This window comes from Manihot esculenta, chromosome 13 (assembly GCF_001659605.2).
Source record: "Manihot esculenta cultivar AM560-2 chromosome 13, M.esculenta_v8, whole genome shotgun sequence".
Taxonomy (NCBI): domain Eukaryota; kingdom Viridiplantae; phylum Streptophyta; class Magnoliopsida; order Malpighiales; family Euphorbiaceae; genus Manihot; species Manihot esculenta.
In genome coordinates, this window is record NC_035173.2 from 7,021,065 (window position 1) to 7,035,550 (window position 14,486).

General features: G+C 41.8%; 2 protein-coding genes across 2 annotated transcripts; both read right to left on the reverse strand.

Moving 5' to 3' along the window:
* Positions 1-652: 652 nt before the first annotated feature.
* LOC110629168 lies at positions 653-1,411 on the reverse strand. The gene has a single exon (XM_021776082.1). It carries the CDS (start codon positions 1,409-1,411, stop codon positions 653-655), a length of 759 nt encoding a protein of 252 aa, XP_021631774.1.
* A 362-nt stretch (positions 1,412-1,773) lies between these two features.
* LOC110629169 lies at positions 1,774-3,693 on the reverse strand. The gene is made up of 2 exons (XM_021776083.1): positions 3,217-3,693; positions 1,774-2,010 (listed from the first exon to the last, which is right to left on the reverse strand). Exons 1-2 carry the CDS (start codon positions 3,691-3,693, stop codon positions 1,774-1,776), a joined length of 714 nt encoding a protein of 237 aa, XP_021631775.1.
* Positions 3,694-14,486: the final 10,793 nt, after the last annotated feature.

Below are 14,486 nucleotides of genomic sequence, written 5' to 3' on the forward strand. Positions count from 1 at the left end.
TCCGGCCGTAGAATCGACCATTTTATTAATGTCAGGGAGGGGGTAACAATCTTTGGGACACGCTTAGTTGAGGTCTGTAAAATCTATACACATCCTATATTTGCCATTGGCTTTTTTGACTAATACAGGATTTGCTAGCCACTGTGGGTACATGACCTCCCTAATAAACCCGGCCTCTTCTAACTTTTGCACTTCCTCCCTGGTAGCTTGCTGCTTCTCTCTTCCTACCACCCTCTTCTTCTACTTCACCGGCTTGGCTTCTGGGAGGACATTCAGCTTGTGTGTCATCACTCTGGGATCAATCCCGGGCATGTCAGAAGGCTTGCAGGCGAAGCTTGACGAGTGACCTCTGATCAGGGCCATGACTTCCATCTTCTGCTCTTTAGTGAGACTGGCGTTAAGATCGAAGACCTTATCTGTCTTTGCTTTTGATAGGGGAAAGGTCTCCAACTCTCCAACCGGCTCTGTTCTGGCCTCTTTTTTCTTGTCTCGGACCTTCAGAACTTCCGAGTCGAGTTTCTCTCCTGCCGAGTTTGGCTCTGACACCGTGGTTAGGTACACTACTCTTGCCTCCTCTTGGCTCCCTCTGACTACCCCCACTCCTGCTTCTGTTGGGAATTTCATGGCCACATACCTGATGCTGGTTATGGCCTCAAAGTCGAACAGCGTAGGTCATCCCAGTATTGCGTTGTAGCTCAGGGGGAGCTTGACTACTAAGAACACCGCATAATGAGTACGAGTCATTGGCGCTTCTCCCAGAGTGAGGGCCAGCTTTACTTTCCCCTCCATAGGTACTGGGACTCCCTGATCCCTTTGACTGGGGCTTGGTCTCGTACCAATTGCTCCTCAGGGATTCCATATGCTGGAAGACCCGGTATGGCAGCAAGTTCACCTTACTCCCGTCATCCACCAAAATCTTCTTAACCTTGTAGTTGTGGATGACGGCTTCAATAACAAGGGCGTCGTCATGAGGCATCTGAACACCCTGGGTATCCTCCAGAGAGAAAGTGATAGTTACTGGAGAGTGCTCAACTACCTGCATGACTTCGGCGCTGCTGCTTTCCCCCTCTCGGCCTCTCTTCTTTCCCCTTCGACTCATCCGACCTCCGGTCCCTCCAATGATCATGTCGATGGTTCCACTGGAGCCATCATTCACTGGCCCTGCTCCCGTCCTCCTGGGTGCTTGTGCTGCTGGGTTCGGCTGAGGCCTTTGCCCCTCCGGCTTCTTCACAAAGTTCCCGAGGTGTCCCCTCTTGATCAACATTTCGATCTCACTAATCAGCTGGTAGCAATTGTTGGTATCATGGCCGTGGGTGCGATGATACTGACAATACTTGTCAGGATTTCGCTGGTCTGCTTCTGCCCTCATAGGCCTGGGCCATTGTAGAAACTCCTTATCCTGAACTGCCATGAGCACCTCGGCTCTGGATGCGTTGAGCGGAGTTAGGTTCTCCGGAATACGCGGAGGGAATGGCTTTTGTTCTGGAACCTAGGGGGGTAAGGTCTTTGGTCCCTCCGGTCCCAGGGTTGTCTGTAGGGCTCAGGTTTTTTGCCCTGCTTCTTCTCATGCTTCTCTGATCTACTTTCTTCGGGGGCTTTTCCTCTGTCTTCCGCCCCCTTGGTGAATCTACTCGTCATTAAGGCGTCATCTTGCCTTATATATTTCTCCGCCCTCTTCATCAGTTCTGCCAGAGTGGTGGGGGGCTTTCTACTCAATGAGCTGAAAAACTCGGCAGAGGTCGTCCCCTTCTACATGGCCTCCACTGCTCTCTCCTAATCCAAGTCGGGGATTTGTAGAGCCTCCATATTAAAACGGGCAACATACTCCCTCAGTGACTCGTCCCTTCTCTGCTTGACCGTCTCCAAATAGCTGGTCTTTCTATCCGCTGGTACTCCGACTATGAACCGGCTGATGAAGGAGTTGGCCAGATCCCCGAAGCTCCTAATACTCCCAGCCTCCAAGCTGTTAAACCACGCCCGTGCCGGCCCCGTAAGCATCGTCAGGAATACCTTGCACATTAAGGCATCTGATAGAGTCTGCAACTCCATGAAAGTCTTATAGTTCATGACGTGCTCCCTGGGGTTCCCGGCTCCATCGTATGCTGCCATAGGTGGCATCATAAACTTCTTGGGGACGGTCTCCTGCTGCACCCATTTTGAGAAGGGAGAAGAGGTAGGCAATAGAGTCTGGCTATGGTCTTTCGCTCCTAACTCAGCCAGGAGCTGTTCCCTCAGCTTCTGCAGTTTTTGATCTACATCTTCTTCTTCTTGTCTGGGCCTTTTCTCCGAACGATACTCCCCTTCTTGCGCCCCATTCTCCGTCCTCCTGGTTGTTCTGGCAGAATAATTGTCTGCCTCGTCATTTTCTATCAGCTCCCTCACACTTCTTCCATGAACTCTAGCTTCTAGTTCGTCTTCTCCTCCTGTTCTTCGCCCCCTTTCTCCGGTTTCTTGGCTGATGGCTTAGGGGTGATTGAAGGTGGGCTGGGGTTCATTGGTTCGGGGTTCTTCTATTACCGGCGTCACATTCATCGGGGTGCTAAGGCCCCTCTGTTGCATCATCTATCCCAGCCAGTGAGCGGTGTTTTGAAGTTGAAGGGCCATGGTTTAGAGGTCTTGGTTGGATAAGACAGCTCCGAATGTGTTTCCTGCCAAGCTCGGTGAGGGGTTGAAGGGGATTGATGTTTGGTTGTTTGGGGTTGCGGGGTTTGAGAAAGAGAATTGTTGCCCCTCCTGGGCAGAGCTCAGGTCGTTGGGAGTGTTTGGAAGGTTGTTTTCGTTGTGTTTGGCCATTGTGGATCTCAATGGGTATTGTCAGAGTGGAACTCCGGTGATGAGAAGATCTCCTTCGTTTTCCACAGACAGCGCCAATTGATGATCTGAGATCCAGAAAATAGGACTTTATAAGGGCTCTATGAACTTAAAAAAAAAACTTCCTTTTGCCAGGAGAGTGTCTCTCCTTTTATCCCCCCTTTCCAGCGGCGTGAATGAGCAGACAAGGCCCCAGTCTCGATCCCTATCAGAGCAGAACTAAAAACAAAAAGCCATCTCTACTCATCACTTTAAAAGGTACATGATCCTTTTTACTTTAATTATATGAAGGTTATACATTGGTATTAGGACTCCCCCGATCCCTTTGACTGGGGATTGGTCTCGAACCAATTGGTCCTCAGGGATTCCCATATGCTGGAAGACCCGGTATGGCAGCAAGTTCACCTTACTCCCGTCATCCACCAAAATCTTCTTAACCCGGTAGTTGTGGATGACGGCTTCAATAACAAAGGCGTCATCATGAGGCATCTGAACACCCTGGGCATCCTCCGGAGAGAAAGTGATAGTTACTGGAGAGTGCTCAACTACCTGCATGACTTCGGCGCTGCTGCTTTCCCCCTCTCGGCCTCTCTTCTTTCCCCTTCGACTCATCCGACCTCCGGTCCCTCCAACGATCATGTTGATGGTTCCACTGGAGCCATCATTCACCGGCCCTGCTCCCGTCCTCCTGGGTGTTTGTGCTGTTGGGTTCGGCTGAGGACTCTGCCCCTCCGGCTTCTTCACAAAGTTCCTGAGGTGTCCCCTCTTGATCAGCATTTCGATCTCACTAATCAGCTGGTAGCAGTTGTTGGTATCATGGCCGTGGGTGCGATGATACTGACAATACTTGTCAGGATTTCGTTGGTCTGCTTCTGCCCTCATAGGCCTGGGCCATTGTAGAAACTCCTTATCCTGAACTGCCATGAGCACCTTGGCTCTGGATGCGTTGAGCGGGGTCAGGTTTTTCGGAATACACGGAGGGAATGGCTTTTGTTCTGGAATCCGGGGGGGTAAGGTCTTTGGTCCCTCCGGTCCCAGGGTTGTCTGTAGGGCTCAGTTTTTTGCCCTGCTTCTTCTCATGCTTCTCCGATCTCCTTTCTTCGGGGGCTTTTCCTCTATCTTCCGCCCCCTTGGCGAATCTACTCGTCATTAAGGCGTCATCTTGCCTTATATATTTCTCCGCCCTCTTCATCAGTTCTGCCAGCGTGGTGGGGGGCTTTCTACTCAACGAGCCGAAAAACTCGGCGGAGGTCGTCCCCTTCTGCATGGCCTCCACTGCTCTCTCCTCATCCAACTCGGGGATCTGCAGGGCCTCCGTATTAAAACGGGCAACATACTCCCTCAGCGACTCGTCCCTTCTCTGCTTGACCATCTCCAAATAGCTGGTCTTTCTATTCGCTGGTATCCCGGCTATGAACCGGCTGATGAAGGTGTTGGCCAGATCCCCGAAGCTCCTGATACTCCCAGCCTCCAAGCTGTTAAACCACGCCCGTGCCGGCCCCGTAAGCGTCGTCAGGAATACCTTGCATATCAAGGCATCTGATAGAGTCTGCAACTCCATGAAAGTCTTATAGTTCATGACGTGCTCCCTGGGGTTCCTAGCTCCATCGTATGCTGCCATAGGTGGCATCATAAACTTCTTGGGGATGGTCTCCTGCTGCACCCATTTCGAGAATGGAGAAGAGGTAGGCAATAGAGTCTGGCTATGGTCTTTCGCTCCTAACTCAGCCAGGAGCTGTTCCCTCAGCTTCTATAGTTTTTTATCTACATCTTCTTCTTCTTGTCTGGGCGTCTTCTCCGAATGATACTCCCCTTCCTGCTCCCCATTCTCCGTCCTCCTGGTTGTTCTGGCAGAATAACTGTATGCCTCGTCATTTTCTATCAGCTCCCTCACCCTTCTTCCATGAACTCTAGCTTCTGGTTCGTCTTCTCCTCCTGTTCTTTGCCCCTTTTCTCCGGTTTCTTGGCTGATGGCTTAGGGGTGATTGAAGGTGGGCTGGGGTTCATTGGTTCGGGGTTCTTCTATTACCGGCGTCACATTCATCGGAGTGCTAAGGCCCCTCTGTTGCATCATCTGTCCCAGCCAGTGAGCGGTGTTTTGTAGTTGTAGAGCCATGGTTTGGAGGTCTTGGTTGGATAAGACAGCTCCGGATGTGTTTCCTGCCAAGCTCGGTGAGGGGTTGAAGGGGATTGATGTTTGGTTGTTTGGGGTTGCGGGGTTTGAGAAAGAGAACAGTTGCCCCTCTTGGGCAGAGCTCAAGTCGTTGGGAGTGGTTGGAAGGTTGTTTTCGTTGTGGTTAGCCATTGTGGATTTCAATGGGTATTGTGAGAGTGGAACTCCGGTGATGAGAAGATCTCCTTTGTTCCCCACAGACGGCGCCAATTGATGATATGAGATCTAGAAAATAGGACTTTACAAGGGTTCTATGAACTTTAAAAAAAAAAACTTCCTTTTGTCAGGAGAGTGTCTCTCATTTTATCCCCTTTTTCTGGCGACGTGTCCCCACCTATCTGCTAAAGGACTATCTTTTCTGTAGCATGGGCTCATACGTACGGATATTGTAGTGACCCTCCCTGTGTCAGGCGGTCATTTAATTCCCTCCGGTGCGCGAGTGGACAGGGTAGCGAAGTGACCGGGCCTATTGTCCTTTCTTCTCATGACAGAGTTGGTGAGAAGTGGACTGATCCAGGTGGAGATCCGGTCTCAGGGCCCAATAGGCCGGGCCGGTCTGGTCTGACTGGAGGGTTTGGGTGGACCCTGGTATTAAGGCTGAGTGAGCTGGTCTTGATTTATTCAAGAGACCGGAGGGCTTTCAAGTGATGGGTTATCGTCATGGATTTGGTCTGAGACCGAGATGGAGAAAATCCAGCGTTTATCAATGTCTTTTTAGAAAAACTTTTATTTTAAATTATTCATTATTTTTTAAAAAAATTAAATTTGAAATATGAGAGTAAAATTTAAAATTTTTCATATTTATCCGAATATACTTACTATGGATATACTTGCTATCAGATTAAATCTGTAAGTGTAAATTATCTATTATTTTATAAATTTTTATATAATACGTTTAAATAAATTATTATATTTTTTAAAATTAAAATTATTGATTAATTTGAGTGAATAAATTATAAATCTGAAACGTTGGATACGAAAAGTATTATTATTTATTACCTGCCTTAGTGTATTAAATGGAAACATGTGCGACCCGTTAAATTACATTTATTTTAAAATAGTTAAAAAAATATGATTCAATAGCCGCCCGGAATCAGAGTTGGTTCTCAAATCTCAATGATGCAAGAAACTTGGCTAAGCTTGGGTTTTGAGCTTTGCTCCTCCATAATAAAAATAAATAAGCCAATTTAAATAGCCGGCACCATGGATTATTTTTGGAATTCACACCTTTGTTAAAAAAATAAATAAATTCAAATAGCCGGCACAACACAATTGACTGTTTTACAAAAACTAGTTATCTCAGCGTGCATTGTACGTACACATTTGTGATTTAAATAACATTAAATTTTATCTATCATATGTTTTTTAAATACTCTTAATGCCGGTCTAAAAAATTTATATTATTTTTATTAATCAAATAATTATATAATAAAAATATATTATTTATTAATTTAAATCATAAAAAATATTTACTCTACTTTTATTACTTTTTTTTTTCTTTCATGGATTATTTTTTCACTTATTTCTGTCCGATTTCACTTTAAATTATTTTTCTTTATTTTTAAATGTTATTTTATAGAAAAAAAATATTATTATTATTATTATTAAAAATAAGTTATTTTTAATTATATTTTGTTAATATGGTCAAATTTCAACTACTACAATCTTACCTCATAAAATAATCATCTAACAATTTGTAATACATGTATACTTCTATTCATTAAATTTTAATATAATAAAATATAGATTTTAAATAGAACAATTAAATATAATTTAATTTTTAAAAATTTATCAAAATGAAATTTCAATTTCTGAAACTTTATTTTCTAATTTTAATATATGAACTATTAAATTTTATTAAAATTATAATAAATTGTAGCTATAAATTCATTAGACAATTAAATTGTAGCTATAAATTATACTGAATTTAGCCATTTTCAATTAACTATGATGATTGTTGATTTTTAACTCTATGGAAATGAAAATAATATGTATAATTTCTACAAATAGAGAGAATCGTGATTTTTGATTTTTTAAACATAATGTTACTATAATATTTATGCCATATAACAAGTCGATGCGAAAAATATCAAAAAAAAAAGTTATGGACTTTTAAAAATTTATTATTTTACACAATATATAAACTAAATTAAAATTGAAAATCAAACAAATCTGAAAATTAATTTAAATATATTTATTTAAAAAAATAAGTACAATTATTGAAATTGATAATTTTTTTTTACAATTATCTTATATAAAATATTAAGTAAAATGCTAACTAAAATATTTAGGTGACATTTATCGATTCAAATTAACGGTAGGATTTAAATAAATTTAAGTGTATTATTAATGGTAGAATATAAATAAATTTAAATGATTAATATAATGTTTATTAATTAATTTTTATAATTTTAAATATATGTAAATAATTAATAATTTTTTTAATCAAAATAAAATATTTAAAAAAAGAAAATGCCATTTGTAGCTAATAAAATTTCGTTGTTCAATAAATAAATAAATAAATAATCAACAAATAAGATGAATGGACGATAATTCTTTACATATATGTATTAGAAAGACAATATATATATAATCCATCAATTTTTAAGAAAATGTATTTGATGCTTTGATTCTTATTTTAATATATTGAACTACTATTTATGCAGTCAACAATTACATTTAATAATAATAATAATAAATAATTATGTATTTGTTAAATTTAAATTAATTGTTTGACACATAATAAAAAAAGTTAAAATAAAGGTTAAATAACTAAATATATATTTATTTAAAATTGCAATCACAAACTTAATCGTAATAAATGTATTTGAGTAAATCTGAAAGGTTGCAGTTCTACTCCTTCAATTTTCAATCTTTCATTTCAAAGAAAAAATATTTATTTAAAATTCAAGATATAAATTAAAGTATTAATTGTATTTATTTAAAAAAATAAAAAAAAACTATTTTATTTTTAATTTATAAATTAATAGTGAAATAAATTTTTATTTTTTTAAATAAATTCTGCAACTATTAAAATATATCAAATAAAATATTTAAATTTTAATAAGAGATCAAATATGCTATTAAGAACATATTAATCTTTCAAATTTCAAAATAGATAGAATAAAAGCTTTTAAGATTTTAAAATATATAATACAAGCCCTTATTTATAATTCATATGCTTTTTTCTCGCATTCTTCTTTATTTTTCTGTAGTTATGTTTGTGGATTTATAACTGTCGACTAATCTCTCAACAAAATAATCGATAATTATATTTTATAACTAATAAATAGGTTTTATTAGATCTATAAAATTGAAAGATTAATTATTTAATTCATGATAAAATTTATTGATTGATTCTTTTATTTTAAAAAATATATTAAAATATTTTTAATATTTTAAAAATTTATTAATTAATTTTTATTATTAAATATGATAAAAAAATTTTAAAATATTATTAATATGTAAAGACTAATTAATAAATTTTTTTAAAATATTAAAAAATTAATTAAAATTTTTTTTAAAATTATATAAATTAAATAGTAAAATATTTAATGATTAAAATTAATAAATAAACTAATTATTAAATTTTTTAAAATTTTAAAAATATTATAATATATTTTTTAAATTATCAATCAGTAAATTTTATTATACCATCAAAATTAAAATATTCTTTTTGTAATATCACCTTCATTTTATAATAACCTCATCTTAGATATTGTTATTTTAAATTATTTATTACTTTAAAAATTTTAAGGTAATACGTGAAAAAAATAACTATTTAAATGATATTTTAAATAAATTATCATATTTTTTAAATTAAGATTATTAATTAATTTAATTAGTTTGAGTGAATATCGTGAGAAATTACCTGCCTTGGTATATTAAATGGAAACATGTGCGAGCCATTAAATTACATTTATTTTAAAATAGTTTAAAAATATGATTCAGATAGCCGCCTGGAATCAGAGTTGGTTCTCAAATCTAAATGATGCAAGAAACTTGGCTAAGCTTGGGTTTTGGGCTTTGCTCCTCCATAACAAAAATAAATAAATAAAAAAGCCAATTTAAATAGCCGGCACCATGGACTCTTTTAGAAAATTATAGTGTCAACTCCGAGTCCGGGAAATAGTATCTCTCCATGTTTTCACTTTCGACTTTCGATTCCCTTCCATTGCTATAATTATTTTTTAATTTTAAAAAATAAATTAATATACCCTAATCTAAAGAACGTAACTAATTTATTTTATATTAACTATTTAAATTTATTTATATTTTATCATTAAATTAAACTATTAATATTTTATAAAAATGTCAATTCATTATTTTAATTAGCATCATAGGTATTTAATGATCTGAAATCCAGAGAAATAGGGTTTTTACAATGGGCTCTATAAAATTTAAAAAAAGCTTAAATATAGAGAGGATCATTTCCCCTTTTATATGTTTCCTTTTGTCTGCTAGTGACGTGCCAACAGAACGAGTATCATTAGGTCATCTGTCCATGCTACGCTGATACAGACGTACGAGGGAATCAGATCTCTGCCCCATGCGTAACGGCCTCTGATTCTCCCTGTGCGCGTGTAGGCGGGTCTACGAGGCGGGTGGATGGATCCTTCTTCGGGTTCCGGGTTGGGCCGGAGGATAGGAACAAGGCTGGGCCCAAACGGGATCAGCTCGAGGTACAGTGAAGACGAGGCCGGCCTGGCGGTGAGGCTGAGCGGACTGGACCCAGTTGGCGTGAGTGGATTGGGGATCTCTAGGTAATGGGCTAAAGTCATGGGCCTGGCCCTAGACTTGGGTGAGATGAGTCCAAAGGTCATCAATTGCCCCGTTACCTTCTCGGCAGTTATTGCCCCAACTGTCGAGGGGGTAAACCCTTAGAACCATTATGACCGCGTCTGTTTGAATTCGGCTTGCCCTTTCATCTTATTGTCACTTGTACCTTTAAATCTTCTCTGTCTTTTTTCTATTTTTAGCTTTCCTCTGCTCTTTGTGCGCGCTGTTATCCTCGCTTTCTTACTTTTATCTTCCCGGTACGCTTTCTTTCCTTTATGGTGAATAGCCTTTAAGGATTCTGATGCTGCTAGCCTAGAGTATAGAGTCGCCCCGTTTCACATTAATGACTCAGCCTCTGACTATATATTACTGACATTTCCTTCTCATCCTTGGGATCTTTAACGAAACAGCGAGATTTCTCTTTTCGATCTTCCTTCCTCTTGTTCAACCGGTCTCCTAAAAGATGAGGGTTTAGTTTTCTTTGTTGTGCAGAAGGAGTATGGTTTGTCCTTCCCTGGCTCCAGCTCAGGCTTCCATGCCGAGCTCTCGAGGTTCCGAATCTTCAAGGCTGTACATCAGTGTCAAGTCAGTCTCAACTGCTCCAATTGTTCGAACTTTTGGGTCCTCTCGGACTTTGAGATCGATCGAGAACTTCAGGTCAACAGGAACAAAGCCTGCCCCATCTCCTGATGATGCCTTTCCGCATATGTTTCATGATATTGAAAGTTTAACTTGTTCCATTGCTCTTCAGAATGTTTCGCTGGTTTTCCTGGTTGTGCATGAGTGTATCGTGCATCACACTTGGGTGTAGGCTTGCAACATTCACTTGTTCCATTGCTCTTCAGAATGTCTATCTATGACGGAACAGTGATGGGTGCTTATGGGGGTCGACCTGTTCAGTTCCCCTATAATAACGAGACAGAGCTTAGCTGGCCTGCAAAGCTCATCTTCCGAACTACGAGATTCTTCTAAAATAAAAAACTAAGATAGTGGTGTAAATGTAGATGATGATGTATCTGGGCATGTAAATCCTTTAAGGATAGCCTTTTATTCCGTAGTGTTGGTATTTGTGACATGCTGTAATGTGTTTTTCTTTTAATGAAATTTTTGTTTTGCGTTCATACTCGAGCTGTTCTTTCCTTGTCATAAATGAAGTATTTAGGTTGCTTGCTCCGTAACTTTTCCCGGGGGATCTGCTGTATTGCTTTTTCTCTCTCGCCCCCTTGGTCGTTCAGAACTAGAGTTCATTTAGCCAACTGAGCTTTCGACTTACTTTTTCCGAGCTGGACTAGTCGTACTCGTGAGCTCTGTTTTTAACCTGTGAGTCGAGCTCTTGACCTTCTTAGGTAATGAGCAGGTCTGGTCTGTATCATGCTTCCATCTGCTTGCGTCTTTGAGCTAGTCGTACTCATGAGCTCTGTTTTTAACCTGTGAGCCGAGCTCTTGACCTTCTTAGGTAATGAGCAGGTCTGGTCTTTATTGCTGAGTGAGAGGTTCAAGTGGAGCCTGGTCTTAATGTTTGAGCAAGTTGGGCTTGTTTTATGCAGATATCATGTGGGCCTTTGGGTGACAGGCTATTGCCATGGGCTTGGCCCTAGACCGGGTGAGGAGAATCCAGCGGTTAGCATTGCCCCTTTACCTTCTCGTCAGTTATTGTCTAACTGGTGAGGGGGTAAACTTCGAGAGTAGTTAATGACTGCGCCGCTCCAAGACAAAATTGTGCAGAGCAACGCTTCGTCTCATTATTGCCTTTCATTTCGAATTCTTTCTGTCTTCTGAAGAAACTTGTTCTCGTCTGCTCTCTGTTTTCCTTCGACTTCTTCTGCTTTCTCAACCTTATTGCGTTTCAGGTACGCTCTCTCACTCTTCCATGGAGGGTCCTAAACTTCCCGATGTTGCTAATCTCGAGTCGCACATTACTCCTTCTTCCATAACCAAGTATATTTCTCGGAGTTATTTAGACACTCCACTCTATCTTATTCGAGCTCCTCTCCGAAATGAAAGGATAGTTCTTCCAAACCCTTCCCCTCCTGGCTTGGTAGATCCCCAAAGGGGCCTTTGCATAATCTTCTTCCTTAAGCAGAGGGATTTCGGTCTGACTTTCCCTTTTACCCCTTTCTTCATTGAGGTTTTCCGATACTTTGGGATAACCCCTCGGATGCTGTCCCCAAACTCCATTTTGTTCATGGCTTGTTTTGAATCCGTTTGCTTGAGTTGGGGTTTTACACCCACAGCGTGTCTATTTGTCACTTTCTTCCGCCTTGTTAGGGCGACTTAGAATTTTTACTATTTTTCCCCCCGTGGTGGATTGTCTCTTTTCACGGGCTACAAGGACTCAATAAAGGGATGGGTAGAGAATTTCCTTGTGGCAGAGCTGAGAAAAGAGACCAGCATGTCGTGAGGAGTGGGGCTAGACTGGGAGGATGTCCCCCCGGGCATCAATGACCTGCCCCAACTAAGCCTCACCGAGCAGGTGGGGTATCTTCGACTGACTTCTGTTGACAAGAAGTATGACGTCGAGAGGTGTATATTCGTGTCTAACCTTAGGGATATCCGGGACACGGGTATAATGCCTTGTTTAGCAACTCCGCTTTTTTCTCGTAAGTGATATTAGAAAGTACGCTAACTCTTTCTGGTTTTGTGTTTCTTGGCAGCTTCTAACATTAAAATGGATGAGATCAAGCCCCCGAAGAACTTAGTTCTGTCCCGGGAGAGTATGCACGCCGCCTTAGATGCCCTTCTGGCTGGGCGCCGCGTGTCTGAGGTCGCTGCAGAGGTGGCTCAAGTTGTTTCTGCTAAGAAGGTTAGCCGGCCTCTTACTAGAGCTTCTTCTCGGGCTCCAAAGTCGAGCTCCCAGGCGCCAAACCCTCTCGACCATCTGGTCGTGGCAGGTCGGCCCCTGCCCTGAAACCTGTTCAGGAGGCTAACTCTGGTCAGGGTTCTACGGAGGATGCGGAGGGAGCTCCTCTAGCTGTTGTGAAGCAGGCAGGAGATATTGGACAGACAAGGATGGATCCTGCTCTTCCTGTTGAGGAGGCACCAGGGGGGAGGTTTGAATCCCCTATTATTGAAGAGGAGGCTCCTGGGACAGGACTGGAGATCGTTCTTGTTGACGATAGTGTCCCGGGGGTTCCTACCAGAGATGCCCCTGAAGAGGTGAGGTCCGACCTTGCCAAGGACGAGGATGTCATAGAGAAGGTAGGGGACAAACGTCCTACCTCCCTCGAAGTGCCATCCCCAGCTCCAACTCAGAAGAGATCCAAAGCTTCTAAGGGATCAGCTCCAGCTCTCCCTCCTATTGGGAAAGAGAAAGAAGTCCCTGTGATACCACTGTTGTCTGCTCCTGATAATGACATTCTGAACACAGAGGATATCACTCATCAGTCCCCCGCAAGCGTGGTTGCTAAGATTGTTAAGGAATGGATGTTTGGTGGCGTCTTGGAGGCTTTGGATCCACGCTTGCTTGCTCTCACTGGTCTCTTAGCTAGCTCTACTAGAGAGCAAGCAGCGTTCCGTTCCCGACCTCGCGGGGAGCTCGGAGATACGATCAGGGAGATGCTCCTGATGGTAAGCTAAGCTACCTCCTTTGCTTTCATTCTGGTTTTCTTTGTTTTAACAGTTTTTTCCTTTGTTTTAGGTGATAGGCCTCTTCATGGAGGTGGATGCCCGCGATCACTCTCTCCGGGAATCTGTGGACCGCTGGATAGAGGAGGCGCGTCTGGAGGAGAATTTATCCGCAACTAGTGATGCCAAGGGCAATCTTACAGCAGCTCGAGCTCATACCCAGTCCCTCCAAGCGGAGCTGCATTCTGCCTTGGAGGCCCTCAAAAGAGCCGACGAGAGAACGACTGAGGCACAAGAGCATACCAAGTCCCTGGAGGCAGAGTTGTCTCATACTCGCAGGGTTCTCAAGGAGTCTGATGAGAGGGCGGCTGCAGCAGAGATTCAAAGTGAAGAAGTTTTGAAGTAGTTGTCCTCCCTGGTGGAGACCCTTCGGGAAAGGGATGAGGCCATAAGCCAGAAGGAGGAGGTCCGGCGCCAGTATGAGGCCCTGAAGGCTGATTTTGAAGGGCTTCAAGTTCACCTAAATAAGGTGAATATTCAAAAGGAGAGGGCCTTGGTTCGGGTGGAGGTCCTTGAGCAGGAGCTGAGCACGAGTTCTGAGCGTATCAGAGACCTGGCTTCATCGGCCGAGGAGTCTACGCTTCGTAACCAACAGCTTAGCCATGAAGTCAGGGCTTTAGAGCGTAAATGTTCAGCCCTGCTCAAGGTGGTTAGATATGCCGAGGATAAGATCCAGCAGGAGTGCGAGAGGCGTCTGGAGGAGTATCAGGAGTCGGATGAGCTGAAAGGAAAGATTGAGCGGGCCTGTGAAGCTCACCTCCAAGACTATAAGGATTCTTCTGAATTGAAGGCGGTTATAGCTGAGGCCTACGAGTTGCATCTAGACGAGTATAAAGCCTCTGCGGAGATGAAGAATGCTATTTGGCAGAAAGCCTTTCGTATGTTTAGAACTGGCTATAATAGTTAAGGGAAGCCAAACGTGCTCCTGATACTCCTCTGGCAAAACTTCGAGCTAGAGAAATGGATTCTGATGGCGAGGATGTTCTTTATGGGGAAGATGATTTCCCCTTGCCTAGAGGGACCTCTCGCATTGCGGCTGGGTCTTCTGAGGAAGAGTCCGAGCAACAGGGGGACAATATGGAGGACTTCGGGATTGAAG